Here is a 22,575-nt window from a genome sequence, read left to right as displayed (position 1 = left end):
TGTGAAAGTGAGCTGCTGGCCAAATCACTGGACTGAGGCAGGCTGGGCAATGTTGCTGCATGCTGCGATGCTGAAGACAGAAGAGAAGCAGTGGTGGATACCACACTAGGCAGAGCACCAGCAGAAGGTAGTGAGGGAGAAGGCTCTGTCTTAGGTGTTGGAACTGATGAAGTAGCTGCAACAAGTTAAAAAGAGACATTCAAAGACAAATTCCAGCATACATGACATTCCAGCCTGGATTCAGACACACAGTAGTATTCTCCCCTTGGTTTACAAAAACCTGAGCATTAAGAACAAGTAACAGTATTAAACCATGTGACTATTAAGGAAAATTCAAACAGCAACAGAACTGTTATATTTTTCCCTTTAAGCTTTCAGCCTACAAAAGATTTATAATTTTCACTGCTATGCTTGTAGTAACTACAGCCTTCTGCCTTTCACCTCCCACTATCTGCCCTTCACCTCCACTATCTGGATTATTAGCATTTGCTTACAAGTCAATCCTCATTTTAAAATTCCTTGCATTTGGTTCCACAAAAGTAATCTGTGCTTGTCCAGGCACTGTACAAATCTACTTTTACCTACAGCTCTGCTTCTTCATTCCAACCTACACAGCACCTTTGATGACTGAGACTTAAATTGCTGGAGTAAAACAGTCCATAGAAATTATGAGTTTGGAGTACTCAGTCAAATGTCTAATGCAGTAGAATAAAAGAAGCTACAATAAAAGGCCACAATTGAGCACAGCATTAAGCACTTTTAATGGCTAAAGAGTTGACAAGTATTGACTTACTTTATTTGACCTAGATAACAAAAACCATTCAGGATTAATATACTTTTTAGGCTACACAGAGTAAAACTTGTTTACCACAGATGTGCCTTTCCAAACGATCGCTATACTGTAATAAGACACTAAACAGCTCTATTGCCCAATATAATTCCCAGCTGTTTCTACACTTCTCTTGTCCTGCGAAGATAATATAAAGAATTAGTGGCACTCACTCACAAATAAAACTCAGAAATGGAGTTGAGCCCTGCCTTCTACCGGGCCATGCTTCCACACCACACGAGACCACTACCCAGTGGCTCATCACTAACTTGCAATGCATGTTAAGACAGCCTTAGAATGGTCACCCAACAAAAGTCAGATACACACTTAGAAGTCATGCATCACAATTTATTCACATTATTGGTTTGGTTTCCTCACTAAATGACACAAGTCAGGTTGCTATTGGGTGCTACGCTAACAGAAATCAAGAGGTCTTGGCCTTGGCAATAAGCATGAGGGCAACTGACAACAGAGAAGGAAATTCAAGTGACAAACAGAAACATAGTTATAAAGGCGGTAACTGTATCACTTGATTGATACCTCCTGGCAAGACTCATACACAATTAAGAAAATAACATTTACAACTACTAATACACTCAGAGCAGGGTTCCCTTCTTGAAGCAAAATTACATGTCCTCAGTACAAGGGACAGAATCACCGCCTTCATTATGACCCCTTATAAGATTGTCTGAACACAATGTGCAAGACAAATAAAACCAGGAGACAAGTAAGATGGTCAGAATTATAACACACCAGTCATGCTTTGAACTAATGGTTTAAGAAGCATGAGCTCTGGATGTTAAAAGACAACAACAGCAAAGATGAGAGATGAACAGCTAAGAATATTATTAGCACATACAGAAAGGAAAAGGAATTTTAAGAGTTTGGATGCAAGAAAAAGATACATGGAAGATGATTCATTCCAGTTCATGTGCTTGGGAAACAGGAAAAAAAACCTAACTCAGAAGTGTACTCAAAAGAGAATTGTCATAGAAAAAGGGACTAATAAAACTGTTATAGAATAATTACAGAAATATTAGGAATTCTCAGGTCTTGGTTTTCCATAGCAAAAAGACAAAATCCTGTGATGAATTTCATAAATTAATATTTCTGTACACAAGAGTAAAAAAATTTTCCACAGAAAATGTTGTCTCTATATACAACAATCTTTTCAGAGGTAACTCTTTGGGCATACGCACTCCTCCTGCTTATTCAAATTGAACTTGGCACTAACAAAATCCTGTTTACAGGTCTGAATACTGAATTTCTTTCTACTCAGAAGTATAAAAAAAGCTGCCTCACTAATGACGTACCTGAAGAGATGTTTAAGAGGAGGATAGACCTAAAACTGAAGTGTCAGAATTACAAGATATGTTAATTCACACTGCTGCCCTTGAAAACTTCCAGAGCAGCATAAAGGTCAGAAGAGCAAATACTACACTTTAATCATTTTAAGTCCAGGAAGAGAGCTACAGGGGTGCTACATGTAAAATACCACATTAGAAACAGGCCAAGAAGAAGATAACAGTAGCACCTGTATCAGAGCCAGTACTGTGTTGTTACTCCACTGCAAGGCAGCACGCTACCCGGCAGAGGGAGCATGTTAGTCACTCTTACTCCCAATGGGCTTGTAACCAGGCACAAGTAGCACTACAGCCAGTGAGAGGTAACAGTCACAGAAAGTGGCTGTTCCACTGAGGCTAAAAGCTACTCGCAGCTTCCTAACTGAGAACTGGAAGAACTGGTAAGAAATGTTATATTAAATTTTAATTTTATATTTTATTTTACATGAAATTATTTTTCGTACAGAAATTAAAAAGGAAAAGCAGCAGCAAAGCAACTTCTCTAAGACTGCTTAGAGTTGTAGATTTAATAGGGCTGCTTTCATACTTCAGTTTTAGTCGAGAAGTAAGCAGTATATCCTAAGCAAGTACAAATAAACTCAAATGGGTCAGCCAAAAATTAGTCAGGGAGAACAACATAAAACCTTAAACCAGATGTCACTGCTACAGTTGTGCACACAGCAAATAATAAGGAAAGTCCTGTACACAACCAAGCTTTGTAAACTTACTGTCAAGAGTTGCCTGTGTTCTAACACTGCTGTGCCCATTCTGTAAACAAAGGAGAAATGAATGAATGAATAAATCACCTTAGAGGTATATTACATTTTCAGACAGAATCACACATTGAACATGCTTCATGCAAAACTCTATATTCATTCTAAATTGAAAGACAAAAAAAAGGCAGAAGATTAACTTTTTACTGCCTTTAACAAAACCACATAATAGTTGTCTCAAGTGCCAGGTGTCCTGAATATACAGAATCCCATACACTGCCCATACTACACCCACAAGGAGGAGACCTTCCCATGTACTGTATATAACATAAACTTCAGGTTCACACCAATATAAAAGAATTGCATTAACATATAGGAAATGGTTGTGCTTTTGATCTAATGCAACTCACAATTTTAACTATCCAAGTTACACAGAGACGCCAATTTTTTTCCACTGAAAGATAAGACTTGAGAAGCATCAGTTGTTTTTTGGATAACGCTGGAGTACAGAAGTGGATAGTCTACGCTTGATCCTCACCAGTACATACGAGCTAGTGCAGAAGACAAGTGTGACTGAGCCATTACATAACAAAGGCCAGAAGTAAATAAACTTACAAACTCTTACAAGTTCCTTAAACATTTAATAAATTAAATTCTCTTTAAAAAAAAACCCTACATTCTGTATACAAAGAGAGTAGGTGCTTTTGAATCTCCCAAGAGAGATCCTCTCTGTCCTAGATTAGGCCTCTCCCTATGCTTTTTAAAATAAAACATGAAATTAATTCTTGCTGGTGTTGAAATCCAACAAAAGAGTAATGCTGGAGGGGCCACAAACAGTTTGGGATCCATTTTCTAGGTGCCATATAAATTTAATAAATAAAATACTTTTGGATAAAAACTGTCAAGCTATGGCAAAATACCATGACTAATATTTACATACAGAGATGGTTCCTTTTTTAAAAGCTAAGCTTCAGGGAAGGAAACTCAAGTAGAACGTAAGCGTTACTAAGAAAAAATGGTCAAACAGCAATTTAAGATGTCAAAGCCCATAAAATCAGCGGCTCTTATATGCCAAACACAGTATGGCCAAAAATGGCTACACAATAGGAAAACCAAAAACAAATAGCCAGGTGGGCTTGAAAATCAAAAATACCACTTGGCTTGGTTAAAAGTATTAATATAGCAGGGTAATACAAGTCTAACACAGATGAGAATGTTTCACCTTTTTCAAGGTCTTATTTTGGAAATTCACTCACCGTAACTACAACAGAGGTTGATTCAGATGGAGCTATGGAGCTTTGGTACACTATCCTGCTATGCACAGAAGTCTGGTCATAGGAGGAAGTTGTTGTTACTGGGCTAGTGCTCTGGGATGAGCAGGTCAGACTGGAAGAGGTGATGGCAGAGGTTGTGTAGGTGGACTCCGGTACTGTATTGGATACTGGCAAAGAGGTATTCAAGGGATCACTGGAAAAAGTAAAAGTTATTTATCATCTTGGTAAACGACATCTCAAACACTTTCAAGAAAATATCAGCTCCTATACCATTATCTAAAACTGCCTTAAACTTGCAGTCAAATCTACATTATTTACAGTAGAAAATCTAATTATGAAAACAACCCTACATAAATTTGCTTTGGTCCCCAGTAATCACTGCTTTAAAACCACAGCTGCACCAAGCACCATTTACCTTCCTCCTGTGAGTCCAACCAAAACAAAAGTTTACATGCAAGCACTTTTCAGTCATGTTATTTCCACCTTCTCAAAGGTTAAATTAATGATCATCATCTCCCTTTTTTAAACAATTAGTTCCATGAAGTCTGGTATATGATGAAAAACACACAATCTCTTTTTACAATTGAATTCTATTGTTACAGTAGCAGTCTAAGAGAATGAACTATGCAAAGAGGAAAAAATACTGTAACACATGCAGGAGTGTTCTACTTTCTACACAGGTTAAATCACTTATAGAATAGAAATGAATATGAAAGTTCATTTTCACTAGTATTTTTTTAACTAACTTCAGGAAGCTTTTTATTGAAGCCAATTTTTGAATGAAAAAGGAAGAAAAAAAATGGGTTACTGGTACATTGCCATTTATCTTTGCCTATTTTAGCATTTCAGTAACAACTTGTGCATACTGAAAGCCTGGCTTCTTTTCTCATCTCATCGTATAGGAGCATCAGATCTGTAATCTGGTGCCGATCTACTGATGCACATATATGGTACAAGGGTCATCTCTCCTGGATCAAAAGCAGAAAAATTTGGGTTGTGAGGAACAAACCCTCTAAAAATTTGAAGATCAGGACAACTGAATGTGAGAAAGAAATTCTAAAAAGGATAGCTTATTATTAGTTTATTTGTATTCATGTCATCTCTAGCTTTGCATTGACCCATCCAGAGAGAGTTTGATTGTTATTAGAAATTTCTCCTTTAAGATGCCATCCACAGGAAACAGCCTTATAAATCATCCTATTTCACCCTCCCATTACATGGTAACCACATCTTGATGTTTTTGGCACAAACTTGACCCCCTAAAAAAAAGACATGTAAGAATGCACAAGGGGAACTCACACGTACTTCACAGATTTTGAGTACAAGCTATTGTTGGTCGCCTGGCCGGTATTCTCACTGCCTGAAGTTGATCCAAACTCTGGGAGTGCAGGCTCTGATCCAAACTCCAGAGCTCCAAACTGAACATTTAATCCTGTCACATCCGCCGATCCAGGCATCTCCACTGCTGAGGCAGGAATCTTAAAAAGAGGAATAAAACCTCGTAATTCCTTTGAATGCACTGTCTGCATTAAAGATATCAGTAACCGACACCCTCTTCTCCCTCAACTACAGGCTTCCTCAATAACTGCCTCAGCCTTCGCTGCTAACTAGATTTGCAACAATCCCCCCAGTTTACATCACAAGTTAACTACGTTATTGTAATCTGAAATTAATTCATTGTTTCTGTGCCCAGATCTGGAGCTGATCAAAGTGTTATCCACATCCATCCTCCTTCAGCCAACATTCATCTCGTGGCCACTAAGTCAATCCAAAAAATCTCTCAGGAACAGTCATTTTCCACACAGAGCAATCACATGTGTGCTTGGAAAAGACAACATCACTGTATTTTGGACCTAAAAACTATCCAGCTTAAAATTTCCTGCTTACATAAACAAGAAATATACCATGGTCTTTGATCTCCTTCTCCCTAGCAACTTACATATAGAATAGAATCACAGAATCATTTAGGTTGTAAAGACCTTTAAGATCATTAAGTCCAAACATTAACCTAACACTACCAGGTCCAACACTAAACCACGTCCCTAAGCACCACATCTACATGTCTCTCAAATATCTCCAGGGATGGTGGCTCAACCACTTCCCTGGGCAGCCTGTTCCAGTGCTTGACAACCCTTTCAGTGAAGAAGTTTTTCCTCATATCCAATCTAAACCTCAACTGGCACAACTTGAGGCCATTTCCCCTTGCCCTGTCGCTTGTTCCTTGGGAGAAGAAACCACCCCCCACCTGGCTACAACCTCCTTTCAGGTAGATGCAGAGAGCAAGAAGGTCTCCCCTCAGCCTCCTCTTCTCCAGGCTAAACAACCCCAGTTCCCTCAGCTGCTCCTCATCAGACTTGTGCTCCAGACCCTTCACCACTTTGTGGCCATTCTCTGGACACACTCCAGCACCTCAATGTCTGTCTTGTAGTGAGAAGCCCAAAACTGAACACAGCACTCGAGGTGCGGCCTCACCCGTGCAGGGTACAGGGGGACGACCACTGCCCTGGTCCTGCTGGCCACACTACTTCTGATACAAGCTTTTGTATGTTTTTACAAAGGACAAGCCACCACTCAATTACCTACCTTGGATGCTGGAGTTATCCTCCGTTTTGGTGGTTTTATCTGTTTCTGCTGAGTCTGATGGGCAGTCACTGCCTGGTTACCCATAGATATAGTGGGGAGCTGTAATATTTTGCTAACAGCTGTAGAGGTGTCTACTGGTGATGGCTCTCGGAGTTTTACCTGGGAGGAGAAGGACTCCAGCCCAGGAGGAGGAACAGAAACTACATGCGTTTGCTGTTGCTGTCGCTGGGTCAGCTGGCTCAGAACTGGGGATGGTTCAGGCTGGGATTTAAAGTCTGGTCAGCATTGGGAAAAAGAGTTATCAAAATTAAACCATTAAACTCTGCTCTTCATGCTCCTACACTTTATGAAAGAATCTGGGTGACTTGACATACTCAATGGCTACGATTTTATAACGTGTGCAAGTCTCTTTCAGACATCACACAAGTTTCACATTGAACACAACCACTGCAATAATAAGGCCAACATTTTATATTCTCTACTTTAAACAAGCAGCTGTGGGCAACCATTATTTAGCTTTCTTCAAAAAGATGAAAATAAACTCATATATACAGTCATATCATATTATTACACATTGGGCCTCAAAAACTGTCATGGACTATTTTAATCAAACACTGCAAGTTTCCATGCAGTTAACTGTGCCAATAAAATGTGATTACTTCCAAGGGGTATGGAGTAGTAATTTAGAGGTATTATGCATTAGGATTTCCTGCCCCTACAAAGAGGAAGATTTTCAACACAAATAGGAAGTCATCTACCATCTCAATCTGGCTGAAAGTCCAGAGGTGTTGGACACAGACTTTTTAAGTCTTCATCATTCATATTCTTCAGACGCTACAAGTCAGGCAGTGGCTTAGATCACTTGTCAACCACCGTAAGAGATCCACAGCATTTGCAAGGTGAAGGTTTTTTAATTCAGTGGGTAAAGTGCATCAGAAAGCAACTTAAAATGCAGTAAACATTTTTTTCAGAATTGCTGTGTGTAAAAGATTATAACTGCTACCAAACTGGCTGCTTATCTATCTGGAAACATATACACATACATACAAGATAGACTCTTCACAGTGAGAGTACTGCTTGGAATTACACTGTAAAAAACAAGTTTGTGTCATTTTCACTGTTTCTACTAATTTTACTCAATTAAATGAAAAATCCATACAATTGTGAATAGACACAACTGGTAACTAGCATCATTCTCAGAACACACTGAGATGTGATGCATATTATGAAGAAATTATATAGTACTCATTCAAAATTCATGTAATGGTTAGAAAAGAAAAAATTTTTTGGGAAAAAAAATATGGTACAACTTTATACTCAGCTAGAAGCATCACAGACACAATAAGTTTTTTTACAGAATTTGTTGAGAAACAAAGTCACATCAAAGTTCCACTTAAATATTCAAACACATTAAATCAAAGATGTCATTTCATGAAGGCTCAACAACTTCTAAAGATGCAATGACATTTATGGATAGGCTTAAGCCTATCAAAACTTAAGTTTGTGATAGACTCATAATGTTTATTACCAGCAAGTAAGTGTAACTTACAATGTTGTAACTCATCGTATTATTTGGATTGCATTTTTTAGACAAAGTCTTTCATTAAGGGCATTTTAAACTGTCATTGGCATTAAGAAATCTTAAGAGCTAACAGAGAGAGAAAGCTATGTCAAAGCACTTACCAAACTGATTAAGGACTGAGGACTGAGTAATGGGTGGTTTTAGATCCCAGGATGATGTGGTAGTTGTGGTAGTGGTGGTAGAGCTACTATTGTTTTGTTGAGAGGTAAACTGACCCAACCCTGGAGATTTCAACTGGTCCAAGATTTGGGATCCAGCAGAGTTCGCCAATTTAGAGGATCCCAGTTCTCCAAAGCCAGAACAGAGAACTGCAGACTACCAGAAGACAAAAAAGAAGAGGGGAAGGAGTGAACTATTTAATAAATAATTTGAACATAACCATAGGGTCAATGCTTACAGCTGCTATTTGGCATCAACTAAAACCTCTTCAATCCTAGATTACTAGCAAATGACCAATAAAAAAAAATTCAGCAGTTGCAGCATGTGGTCAGATCCTCTCTGATTACTACCAACACAAAACTTTCACCATTGATTGCAACAATACTAATTTACTTGCATCTGTACATCTCAAAATAGTAAGTATTTACTGATAGTTGAACTGATTCTCACAGAAGAAATGTAAGTGCTTAATTTCAAGCCCTTACAATTGACTTGGAAATAGGCAGGTTTCCACAAAGAAAAAAAACCAACAGTCAGATATGTGGTTGGAAATAACACATCATAGTTTTCTGGCACAGAACTCTTCACTACAAATTATTTCATCCCAAATCACAGCATGCAGTAAATGCATCTGCTATCTACTAAAAGTTTAACACAAGTACTTCATGTAAACCACAAAACAACTACTTAGCAAAACTACAATAAAAGAAATCTTTTTTTGTATGTGTGTAAACAGAAATGAAGAATTCCATTCCTTCAATATCTGGAACCTAAATTTTACAAATACTGAAACATTGCATGAAACGAGCAGTAACGGAAATGCTGTTTAACCTGAAATATATTTACTCATTAAGAATATTCAGAAAGCATAAGATAATTTTACCAAACTTTGAGGAGAGTAAGAGTTTACAGCACTGGAGCTGCCAGTTCCTGATGCCATCTGGGTGCTGTGCTGAGAATTTGTGAAGACTAGGGCTTGGCCAAAGGTTTGCTGCTGAGGAGCCTCAAATGAGTTGCCTTCTGTCTCTTGCGAAGAAGTCACAGGCTTTTGAAGCAATGTTACCAAATCAATGCTGCAAGAAAAAAGTAAAGTTTAGCTGGAATAAACAAGATGATCAGGCTGCCCTGAAATTGAAGAAAGCACTAACAATACTAAAGCTGCCGTACCAGCAACAGAATTGTTACTGATTTAACAGTCTTTTCCAATATTGCTTGTCTGCCATACAAACAGAGATAGAATAGAGGGTTTTTTTCCCAGAAAGTAATATTCTGCTAGCTGTAACCTTCCACTACAGTTAGAATATAAATTATCTTTGCACTCTTTTCAAACATTATCAAATGTATAACATCTTGTATCACATAAATAACCTTTATGATTAATATAGCCAAGTAACCGGAGACAAGTCATTAAAGATACATTATGTTTAAGTGGATCCACCTGCAAGACCACTGTATGTATTGATAATCCACATTCTCTGTATATCACACTATCCCTTTAAAAAGGGTAAGGGATCAAAGTCGTACCTCTGTATAGGGTGAACATAAAGACAGTAAAGTCACACATGTAGTGACTGAGTGAATGTGTGACATGGAAGTCACAAGAATAGTGGAAATAAAAACTAAGTTTCTCAGATAGTGGGCACATATCCAAAATTATCACACATACCTGAGCAGAATGAGAAACATGAACTTCCTGATATTAAGCATGGCTAACTAACCCTGACCACATGTTTAGCACAGGTTTATCTAAGGAAAAGCAAAGGATTCAGACAATAAAAGAAATTACTCCAAAAATTCTGACTTAAGTTTATCCTAAATATACTGCAGGCTTGGGCTGAAGAGCTGCTTCCAGCACTTCCATTAGCATAGATTTCTTAAGGTCTAAACCTTTCTTATGGCAAGTAAAAAACAAAAACCAAACCAAACAAAAAACCCACAAAACCAAAACCCACGAAAACCAAAGAAAAAGCAAGCCTCCCTCCCCGCAGGAGAAAAAACCCAAAACAACCAAACAAAAAACATACAACAAAAAAAGACAACAGAATTTGAGTTGATGAGCTAAAATATTTTCTAACATAATTTGAGGGACATCCACTGGAAGAATGTTTGCATTAGAACAATGAACATGTGAGCATATCACCTTTAAGAAGTAAAGGAATATAAACTGTAAGCCAGCTGACACCATGCCTCCTCCAGATCACATCCATGCTATAAGGAAAATTTTGTGGCAGTCTGGAGTACAGCAGTACAGCTGTATCAGGATGTTTGGGACCATTAGGCTGTCTAGTTTTCAGATCACATGCTATCCAATTACCAAACTTTAACCCACTCTCCTGGATCTTGAGGCTAATGCAGGCAACTGATTCCACAACATCATCAGCCAGACATTTGGTGAAGACAGGCAAAAGGAGGCAGCAACTGTCATATTTTGGTTCTCTATTTGAACTCTATATCATCAGTTAAGGCAAGTAATTGTGATGCTTACCAGGAAATTCGCATTCCTGCCAGTGCAAGCTTTTCTGTTAACACATTTGTCAAAGCACTATGTTCTGAACACTTTCTGCATCTACAGGGGTAGGCTTTCTATTTTCTGGACAGCAAAGTCAGAGCTTCCTTTTCAACAGCAGAAAACTTTTCTTCCCAGATACTTTTGTTACCGCTTGTAAGTAGTCTTTGTGCAGAAGACAGGGTCTTCTCAGTATTATGCTTGTGGATTTGTTAAGTTTGGCTCCACTTCTGTAGTCAATAATAGGTAACACAGGAATCCACAAAAACAACAATTTGCAAACAAGGCTTTTACAATTTTGAAATAAGCCTGACCAATCTCTGACCCAGGGCTGCCCTGGTTTTATTCAGCATTTTGTATGTGCAAGTAACATTGCTTCACCAAGCAGAAGGTTTTTAAGGTATAACAAAAATGTGGAAGAAGAGCTTACCTTTGTCCAGAAGTCACATGATTCTCAGCTGGAACAGAGGAAGCAGTGAAGACTTTTGTTTCAGAAAGCTGAAAGGGGGGGGGGGGGGGGGGGGGAAGGAGGTATTTTAATCGTACACCTACTCACACTTCAGTGCTACAACATCTGCAGAAATTACATCTTGGTCTTTCAAGATAAAAGTAAAGACAAACTACCATTACAACCAGTTATGCTGCAGCTATGCTTAAAAAGACAAAAACGCATAGTCAAACTTCAGCAAAGTCCTCTCCACAGAATCAAGTATCAATTTAATTAAGTGTTAGGAAATTTGATCTACTGAACACACACAATGGTATACTAATATAACTACATCAGTTTGAGCAGTAGTTTAACTGAAAAATATACCAGTAGAAAGTAATTAACATGACAACTGGTATATCATCAGTGTAAAGATACCTTGTGAAGACATAATTTAGGACTCCATGAGGAGCTCTGATAAATCTTGTTGCAGAAATCTAACACACTGCACTGTTCCCACTCATTTCACATATTCCTGTGTTTTATGTTTCAGCTCATATCACCAGCGGAGGCAGTTTGCACTCAGGTATGCACAATAAACTAGCATTAGTGGTTCCTTCTTGGCATTTCTGCTGGGGTTGGCAGTAACATCTTAAACCAACTGCTCTGCGAGTATGAGTTTGGAAACAATAATAGAGGGAGAATCATCTAATTGCTTATACTGGTATAACCAGTCAGATCATCCATAGCAGAAAACTGTACTGCTTTCACCATGCTGTTACAATAAAGATAGATACTTGCACAGGTAGCTGGGGAGGGGAAGCTGGTTGGTTGGGGTTTTGGGGGGAAAGGGAGTGATTTTGGGTTGGGGAGGGCAGGGTGGGTGTGTTTGCTGGGTTTTGTTTTTTTTTTTAAATAGCTTTTCTTTTTTAAAAAGCAGCAGTTAAACAGCTACAACTTACTAGGACTAATCCTTTTCTTTGACAGGAATACTTGCAAACCAGAATATGTCTTAAGCCAGCACAGGTTAGATTTCATGAGATAAAGATATACGCATATAATGGTTGTGTTTTAAATCAAATTTGCACAAAATCACCGTTAACTGCTTTGGTGTAGCTTTGTAGTTAGACTAAAGAATAACTGACCTATTCAAACACTCACAAAGAATCCCTTTAGAATGTGACGTTTGAATACAGCTGTTCCAGGAAAATACGCATTTTTAATTGTATACATTGCTAACAGCCCAGTTTAAAGGACATCATGGACATGAGCCAATTTCATCTGCCATCCCGCAGGCAGCTCAACTGAAAGCACATACATCTCTGACTACAGTCATCTGATTGGGATTCTCCTATGAAACATTGTTGATATAAGTGGGACGCAGAAGGGCTGACTGGGAGCAATGAGTTACCACTCAGAGGCAAAGTTCAGATGTTTCATTTACTCTCCTAGCACCCACTTATGTGGGACACAGTGTGTCACGAAAAAATGAGTACCACTACAGTTCCTCCCTCCATTTCCCTCCCTTCCTACCAATACAACATATTTTAATCCCATCTTTCTGGAACACAATTCTGTCCTCTGCATAATGCTGCCAGCCCACAACTCTATGTACTGACCTAAATGAAGAAAGATGAATAAGCCAGTTACAAAGGCTGTTTCACTATTGTTCAGCCCTTTCCCCACTGTACGTGTTATTTTAGAACAAAATGTACTGTAGTTTTTGTAGTGTTATGAGACTCCTCTATCATATGGCATAAGGAGGTCAGCTAATGGCACGAGCAGCAGCCTATGGTTTGCAATCCCTTGGTTAAATATTCTTTGCAATGTCAACAGTTTCTTATGCTGACATAACCAAGGATAAGGCCAGGATAACCCAGGATAACTGTGGCCAAAGCACTGATGAATCCTGAAAACTAAGCAAATTGAGGTGCCTGAGGATGTTTCTGACAATGCAAAAGCATTCTTGACATATGAGAGAGGAAATGTTCTTTTCAAGTGAATCAGCATGCAAAACAAAAGTATTCAGCTACCAGCTCAGCTACAGTGAGGTTTACACCACACCTTGAGGCAAACTCACTGCCACAAGATCCAATCAAGCATCTAATTCAAAAGTCTGCTGGGATTATGACATTTGTCAAAACACACACCTCATGCAGCAGCAGCTGAAAAGTTTTATTACACAGATGTATTTGGTATTTCTTAGAAGTAGTATTACTGGCTCCTAATAAAGTTATTTACGGTCACTGTACACTACAAATCTTTCCCTGAGGCTTTGGCATTTTCCCAGAACTGAAAGAACGGCTGTGAACCCTTTGCAAGCAGCCTCTCAAGGGTATTTCCTCCATCTGCAGTGAAATGCCTGTGCTTTTCAGCTCCTGTTCCTATGATAAAAACCATTCTCTGATCACCGAACAGACAATATACTTAACAACTAGCTACCAGCTCCTATGGCCAGTTGATAGGTGTGGAGAACAGGAAAATATACTTCAGCATCTTCATAAAAAACTCAACATCAATAAATCAGAAATAACAAAATCATATTACTGTTTTGATATACTGTACTGAAGTTAAAGAAAATAAAAGAAGTTCTCACGCTGCTTCCTGGTAAAGGAAACATTCCCACTAAAATACTTTTTTTTTCTCTTTTAAGTGTTGCTATTGTTTCAAATATAAACTACAAGTACCAATATTGCACAGAAAATGTTTGCCTTCATTCACTTTAGAGCAATTTGTATGTATTTTCTTTCTCCCCTTCTGGTAGTTTCTGTAGTTAAACTTTATTTTCTTTAGTCAGGAGACTAAAGAAAATTTTAACAGGAAAACCCAAAGCCATCTATGGTACCTTAACATTCGTCTGGTCATTCATGTTCATGCTCTGAATATGCCTTTAACAAAATACAACCTCCTGTTTTCACTGCAAGTAGTTTCCACTCTATTTAAGAGCGTGCTGACAGCCTGCTATACTTGCTCAATAGTTACTACTAAAGATAAATACCAGACAGGACTATTAGATCACAAAAATCTAATCCTCCTCAGGTCAAACCACGTTAAATTTCACTCACCTGCTGCTAACTTGTATCTAGGTAGAGAACACCACATTCAAACAAAAATATTCTTCACAAAATCACCTTCTCTTTATCTGCAGACAGCAAATGCATCAGCTCCCTGGGTTGTTATTCATTAGTCATGTTGCTAGAATTGTTTATTATACATTTAAATGTTCAGCTCCATTTTCCAGCCACAGGTTTATATTATGCCTTCGTCTGCTAGACTAAAACCAGAGCACATTATATGCTAATAATATGCTTTTCAGATTGAGTAAAATAAAAATCTTATTCTCAAGGACCTCTTCTATCAGCAAATAATCTTCAGCTATTTCCCACAATTTTTGTAAAAGCAATGAATAATTGGATGCGGTACTTTAGATTCAAGTTCAGGAGAGTCTGCGTACAGAAGGATAAATCAAGAATGATTAAGAGACAGGGAAGAGTGTCTAAAGGCAAAAAGACTTATTTTTGCAACTGCATCAGCCCTTTAGGAAATCATGCTGAGCTGCTCGTCTATCACCCACTCTGATCCTGACAGTTTTTCAGTTGCTGCTTTCCAGAAAACAGCCCCTTGTTCTGGAGGTGTGCCTTTACTCCTATAAAACAAATGGGCACTTGGCTATATTAGAGCATTTTTCATTTGAACAAGTTAAGTCTAGCAGAGGTCCAGATTTCTCTGAATGAGTGGCTTACTTTTAATTGTCATTCCAATAATTTTTGGATTTCCCACACGTTTCATTCAGCAATGATTTTATTTTTACTTCTAAATCACTGATAAAGATGCTAGATGGCATCTGGCCTGGGACTGGATTCCTTTATAGCCCTCCTAGAAATGCCCACATTAAGTTAGGGTCTTCCTGTAAAAGATTTATTTGCCAAAATTTGCAAGGCAGATTTTAATCCACTTAATGTGTTTTGTGATAGCATGTAATTGTTTTTAGAACAAAAGATGCAGATCAAATCTCTTATAAGGATATACTCCACCTTCACAGTGAACTCATCATTTACTTAAAGGCCAAGGTCAGGTTCATTTGAGGTGGATCTATCTTCCATAAAACTACACTGAATGCCACAAGCTGTATTCTTGCACTTCTATGGGTTTTGGGGGTTGGTCGGGTTTGGGGGGGGGGGGGGGGGGGGGGGGTTTGTTGGTTTTTTTAAATCAGATTTATCAATTTTTCCTTTACTTTTTCCCCAGGCATGTTTTGGGCTAATGTGTCTGCAGCTCAGCACTTCTTTCACTCTTTCTGAACATCAGCACATGAACAAGTTTCTCCTAGGTTACAGGGTTTTTTCCGGAACTCTGAAATTAATAAAAATTATCAATGGGCTAGAGATTTCATCTGCTGCTCTTCCAAGATTCATGTGCAAATTATTCAGGTTTAATAACTAATTAAAAAAAATTATATCCCTAGTCAGCATTGCCCAACACCCCTCCCACAATACTAATACTGTATTGTGAGGGATGAGAAAATAGGCCAAAAATTTTCACCATCCTTAGCCCTTAGTCCACTCTTAGCATATACTGCAGAACTAAGAGGACAGGTTTAAAAAAGATGCCAGGTTTTGATGTTTGTAACTGATACAGAAAACCTAGGAATTTTAGAGTTTCTTTTAATTTTCTCAAAAGACACAGCTGTCACATGGTAAGGATAGAGTTTTCACATCTATTCTATGACACATTCACACATTTTTAGGGATAACACTGACGCACCACTCTACAAGAGAAGACAAAAGGGACAACTTCTGAGACAGTCCCTTACTCTTCTGAAAATAAACTTGAAATAATTAATATTCCTAGAAAAGATGAAAGACTTCTTGAAAACTAAGTCTTCCTTTCCATGTTTCTTGCTACCTCATTTGTTTTCTGAACTGCTTAGGCTTTAATACTATAACTGAAAAACTTCAAATCACAAATGTGATTTTCACACACGATGATCACAAATGCCTTGCATTTTGCAGACGTGAAGACACGTCTTGCCTGACAAAGAATGAGAACCAAAATTGTAGTACTTTAGACAACACATCATGATGAAATAATAGGAATGAAGCAATTAAGTGCTAACGTTAGCATACTAGTAGCTCCTTTTTTAATATTATGAACATGAAGTGGACTAAGTGGAACAATTATGCAGATTTCAAACAAAAAGCACAAAGAGTCTACAGCTGATAAGCTTCAGGACTTAATCACAAAAAAGTCTTGTGATAATATGGCTTTAAATCCCTATACAATAGTAGGGGGAAGTATGCCGTTAACACCCATCAGCATTGAGCAGTGGGGAACTGTAATTCACAAATACTTAATTTGGGATAAAACTTAATTTTCTTATCTATATATTGTCCACTCAGCAAAATAAATTAATATTTCTTCATTCAACTTTATTTTAAAATAAGCTTATCTAAATATATATATTTTAAACAGGAATTATGAGCAAGAAACACAGTAAGAAATACTGCATGCATACAGCAAAGTATTACTTTGAACACTCAGTTTTTTAAGACAACACAGTAACTCTGAAAAGGGTAAATAATCAATCAGTCAATCCAACAAGGTACACTTACATCTTCATTCCAGTCTTCTGCTGTCCATTCTTCTATTGAGTTTTTCCATGCTCCTATTGCAATTTGGGGAAGGAAAGAGAAGAGTTACAAGCTAAAAGCACAACGTCATATTTCAATGCCTCGGCTTTATAAGTAATCCTGTTTTCATTATTAGTGGAACACAAAGCGAGGAGATGGTGGTTGGAAACATGGGAAGCTAAAGAAAATTGGTCTGCAGATTTAAAATTTTGGGACGGTGGTTTTTTTCCCCTTTAATTTCTGATTTCAACAGTTTCTTAGCCACTATGGTACCAGAATGCATGTCTGCAACCAGTGATTAATCCCAAACATTGGAAGAACTTCCTCCTATGTCCCCAATGACAGTGAGTTACTCAACCCTCCCACAAGATCTCCTAGTTTCATACACAAATTCACACAGAGCCTGAACAAAACACAACCACAACACCTGCTACAACATCCATAACCCTACTTTCAAAATATTCGAATTCCAGACCCAAACTACGTGTCTGGAGGCTCCTTTCCAACCTGCTAAATCTCTCCTCAGGGCAGAAAACAATCCCAGTGCCTTCCCCTGATAGCGCAATTTTATTTTAAAACATATAATTCATATAATGGCAACAAAAGAGTCAATAAGCTTCCACTGTACCTGCAAAACACTTCTTCCCCTAGCTAGTGGCAGAGTTTATTTGGTGAACACTGGAGCACAGTGCGCAGTTCACAGCATGCAGCAATGGGAAAACTACAGGAAATGATCCTACAGATGCAAAAACTTGATCCTTTCCATAGGAAACAGCAGGCACAGACATGCAAGAGCAATAAATGGACTGAAGGCCTTGTCCACCAGCATAAGCATAGGGAAGGTTATCCCAGCAACAACCAGAACTTTCATTTAAACTACATAACCATAAGTGAAGAAAACATCAGCAGTAAAATTCCTGCGACTATCACCTTTGATCAAGTACAAAACCAAAAGAACTATGCTGCTTTAATCATCTCCTTTTACTTATCCAGGAACCTTATGAGACACATTCATCCAGAAACAAGCCCCCTGGAGAGGGCATCAAATCCAGTTTGTGCTAATGCAATCACTAAATGAGTGCATTCTTTTGTACACCTTTACAGAGCAGCATCTTGGACAGAGGAGAGTCAAATGGCACTGATCCAGTGAGGCGAACAGGCCTAGCATGAAGATATACACACAATGGGGAGAAGAGAGAGGGTCTACACCTTGGAATCCAAAATTATTTGGCAAGTCCTGGGCAAGGTAATATCTGCTCTGTGGAGCAATACAGAGTTGCCTGAAACATCTCCTGCACACATTTTACCAAACAGCCCCTAACCAGGAGGTTCTACATGCTGCAAAATATCAAGGCACTTGAAAAATAACTAATAACCATATCTGAGCACAGCAAAATTACTACAATGCCTCAAATTTCAAGACTAATCCACACATTTCCACAGGAATTTTGGAAAGAAAGAGGAGCCCAATGAGGAACAGTTGATTTTCTTTCCTTTCTCCTGGCTAACACAGGATCCCTTCCTCTGATATTTCTTTTTTTAAAGAAATGCATTCTGATATTTGTCCTGCTTATATTTATCTCCTACCAGTCAGAGAAAGGCCTGCCTCTGTAGAAGATAAACCTTGTGTTGGTGCCAAAACTCAAACAATGGAGCTTGGAGTCTGCTAAAACAAACACCAAAAGATCTCAGACAAATCAAGCCCAACTCTTGAGTATCCCTCACTACTTTGGGGAGATGGAACCTGTTCAAATAATACTTGGGATGTTTTCCTGAAATTTAATTTATACATTTATCTGTTGCTCCTAGTTATGATCATGGTTCTGTGCATTTACTCTTTTTGCATACTGAACCACATTTCACCTTTTTTATTAGTTTACCCAAGCTGCCAAGTTGTTTATTGTCGCTTATTAACACCCTACCTTCCCAAATCAATCCTTCCAGCCTCAGTTATTTCACTGCTCTTCTTTGCATTAAATTCAGTTTGCTAACGCTTTTCTCATATTGATGGGATTCTAAGCCTGATCTTGCCACAAGTGTATCGGTCTCCTTTTAGTCCAACATCCACCTTGGTATTATTGCAACTCCATATCTTCTTTCTAACATTCACCCCTGTGCCTTGCAATGCATCAAAATTTAAGAGGTCTCCGTTTTCCACCAAAAATATGCTTTGTTTTTTCAAGGATGCTTGTCATAGCAACTTCAACCTAGATAGCTATCTGTGACTCTTTCCTGTTTCCCTTTGTAACACACTTAGGTTTAGAAAGTTGTAAAGCCAATAAAAAGTATGCTATATATATTTGCTATTTTCCTCCAATTCCTCGCTTCCTGTCACATTGATTTCACCCCCCCCCCCCTTCTTTGAATAGACATAGATATTAGTCCTCAAATAATTTTATTTTGGTCTATTCCAAACTTATGTACTAATCCTTCCCTCTGGATTACATTCACAATCTAGAAGGACTTGATATTTTCCTTAAAATATTCTACTCACTTTTACAGCAGTCCTAAAATAAATAAATAAAACCCCACTTTCTTCTAACTTCCAAGCTATAGTGTAACTGTCAAGTGGGAAGAAAGTATAATTTATTTTTTCTTTGCTGTTGTTCTTCAGTTTGAGAGTCACTTAAGGCTGTTTACAACCAAGATAATACTGAATGACGTTTTTCTGTGAAACTTATGAAACACTATCAAAGTAGAGGTATCGGTAAATTACCATTTTTATAACCTACTTTGAGAAGTGACCACCTCCAACATGAGTTAGTTATAAGAACTGCTATGATTTGTCATTCAGGATCTCCCACTGCCTTGTACATTACAGAAAACAGTAAGAGATTGAACACTCAGCATGCCTGTAAGAAAATACCAATCATGCTGTTTAAATCTATTCCCTTTTGATAAGGATTGGTCATTGTTTCCTCCCACCCGTCCCTTCTCTTTGCCTTTCAGTTGTACATTACTTCTATAAAAATTAGGATGCAGGAAAACCAATGCTTAATTATTTGGAACACAGTTACACTTAAATGTTAGGAACTGTCAAAGATTCACCCTTTACTGTTTTTATTTCAACCAGCAATGTTAATTTTCACCTCCACAGAACCAGCTACCTTTTCTATAGGATTACACAATGGTGCACCTAGAAAAAAACTTGCAGCCAGTCAGGCTACTGCGATTCCTCTGACATCTGCAACAACTCAGGACAAGAGGTTCTAGAGTGCTTTCAGAGGGGGCAACTACATTTTGGAAACAAATAATGCATTTCTTTTTGACCAAAAATGTTGACATTGATCCTTTCCCAGCACTAGCTTAAAGAGAGTTTCTATTTGCATGATGTCTTCAGAAGACATTTTGGTACACAAAACTGGTTTTGTTTCTCCAGGTAGTTACCCAGTTATCTCCTTTTTAATGTAACTGCAGATGAAAGACACTAATTTTCCAAGTAGCTAGTATGAGCTAATTTTGTTTTCTTTCTTTTTAGATGAAAGAAGAAATGGAACTGGGTAATGAGGAATAGAGAGAGGGATTTCCATTCTGTCCTCCTTCTGTGCATGCTCTTATCTGCCATCTTTCACTAGCCCACTGCAGGCTTTGTGGATTTCCATACGTATGCATCACCCTCATTCACATCTTCAGTAACGCCACACTGGTAACTTATTTATTACTGGGACTGTCTATTTGTAACTAATGTAACAGCACTGTAAATTAAGGGGGGGGGGGGAATATTTAAAAACTAATATTTGTAATTAACAAGCGAAATCAACAGGTCAACTTTGTACAACCTGCTTCCATCGCCACACCTTGTCTGCCACCCCATCCACAACCTCTGCTTCCTTCTTCCTTCCCAGCACTCTCTCTTCTGCTTTAAAACTACTACCCTCACTGCAGCCTCCTCTAATAACTCTCAAGATACTTTCAACCACAAGGTTGAAAGTGCTTCCCACTTGGGCAAAACAAAATGATTCAGTCTTTAAAAAAAGAGATCATGGGGACTTATTTTTGACATCCCTACGGCTTGTCTAAAGAAGAAAGACTATAAAATTAAACACCCTTCCAATAGTCATAGAGAGAGAGACATTTTTGGTTTGTCAGTTATGGTGCTTTTTCCATTTGCACTGGAAGTAAATTAAGATTAGCAGCAAAAAGGTAGTTTGCACACAAAAAGAACATCCACACTTAACTAGTTTACTTTAAATCTCCACCAACCAAATTACTTTGCAGGAACTCCCCACACTGACATTCACTCATTCATACCCTTAAGAACCATTAATCTGATGAGGCCAGGGTAAATTCCCAAACTCCTTCTCTCACCTTCTTCTCCATACAATGCTCCCCAACTTTCCATATATGACTTAAGTTGCATTCCTGAAGTTCAGTGCAATTCTCAGTGACATGTGCACAGTCTAACCTGCAAAAACGCACTTGGCATCCACAAAGAAGCTCAACATGTCAACTGGTATGCTTTGGCTTTCCAACAATATGTTTGCTCAGAAGTAAACCCTCAGGTAGACAGACATGTTTGTACTCTTATGGGGATCTGTTTAGCCACGCCTTACTAAGCTACTCTTATTCCTAGGTAGAACTCTTCCATTACTGAAGATTGAGGAGATGCTTGCAAGAAGGAGCAATGGTTGCCATAAGAGCGGCACATGAAGGCTACCCTGAGTTAGCAGGGAGGATCACAAAAATGTTTGAGCTCACTTGGGAAATGGAACACAAGTCAAAGTCATTCATTACGGTTGCATTCATTAATAACTAACCAGTGAATTTTCTACCTCTGGTAGATTTTCCTCATGCCTTTCTTGCATGTCTTCTTTAATAAGTTAACCTTACTGCTGCTGCAATAGTTGTGACAACATACCCTGCCTTTTGCTACCATATAGTAAACAACAGTATTCCTAGGGGAATTGTTAAGTAATTAGGTGTCCTTCTAATTCATTATCTGATAAACTTATCTGAAAAACTAACATAAGTGAAGGTAAAAGATGCATTTCTGTTAGCGCTATAGCACCAAGTAACTTCAAAAGTAATTCCTTGGAAAGATGCCGTATTTGGCAGAAGAGCTCCCTTTCAACAACCATTAATATACTCTGTGCCACTCTCCCACACTGGACTAAAAGGCACTCAGAGTGACAAAACGGCTGCCTGATAAGCTCTCGTATACCCTGAGCCTGTTATTGTCTCCTCTGGTTAAGTACAAAATGGCTTGTATGAAGTTTAGAAACCTGCATCTCAAGAGGCTCGCAGAAGAGCTCAGCAGAGCACACTCTGGTCTCCAGTATCAGTCTCTTCCTTCCACCCTTGACACAGGGTTTGATGAAAAATCATCTGAATAGGCTTCAGCAATGAAGACATCAGAACAGTTACCCTTTGCTGAGGTTAAAAAAAAAATATCTCCTATCACTCCGTGGTTTCCAAATGTGGACAATAACGTACGTTAATTTCTCCATCCTGATACAGGGTTTCCCTTTGTCTTCATCTCCTGTCACGGAATATGGGAAGCAGTAAGGTATCCTGTTTTCCCAATCACAG

At 38.4% G+C, this 22,575-nt stretch overlaps 1 protein-coding gene and 1 non-coding gene across 2 annotated transcripts in view; both read right to left on the bottom strand.

Annotated features, from left to right (window-relative positions):
• Positions 1-2: 2 nt before the first annotated feature.
• The window catches only part of UBAP2 (ubiquitin associated protein 2), a gene marked incomplete at its 3' end in the record, with an annotated part of 69,376 nt that continues 46,803 nt past the window's right edge, over positions 3-22,575 (bottom strand). Inside the window, exons 9-18 of the mRNA XM_075740387.1 lie at positions 17,029-17,081; positions 11,420-11,487; positions 9,367-9,556; positions 8,426-8,639; positions 6,743-7,017; positions 5,465-5,637; positions 4,510-4,581; positions 4,142-4,352; positions 2,901-2,940; positions 3-175 (exon numbers count right to left, since the gene is read on the bottom strand). Coding sequence (XP_075596502.1) covers positions 3-175; positions 2,901-2,940; positions 4,142-4,352; positions 4,510-4,581; positions 5,465-5,637; positions 6,743-7,017; positions 8,426-8,639; positions 9,367-9,556; positions 11,420-11,487; positions 17,029-17,081 — 1,469 coding nt within the window. The remainder of the gene's footprint in view (positions 176-2,900; positions 2,941-4,141; positions 4,353-4,509; positions 4,582-5,464; positions 5,638-6,742; positions 7,018-8,425; positions 8,640-9,366; positions 9,557-11,419; positions 11,488-17,028; positions 17,082-22,575) is intronic.
• Positions 5,926-6,012, bottom strand: LOC142599625 (small nucleolar RNA SNORD121A). Its single transcript, XR_012833203.1, has one exon. It is a non-coding gene; the product is annotated as a small nucleolar RNA SNORD121A (small nucleolar RNA).

Source organism: Balearica regulorum, chromosome Z, assembly GCF_011004875.1.
Source record: "Balearica regulorum gibbericeps isolate bBalReg1 chromosome Z, bBalReg1.pri, whole genome shotgun sequence".
In the NCBI taxonomy this organism is placed as follows: Eukaryota; Metazoa; Chordata; class Aves; order Gruiformes; family Gruidae; genus Balearica; species Balearica regulorum.
The sequence above is the reverse complement of the archived record's forward strand: the minus strand, read 5'-3'. Positions and strand labels throughout refer to the sequence as shown.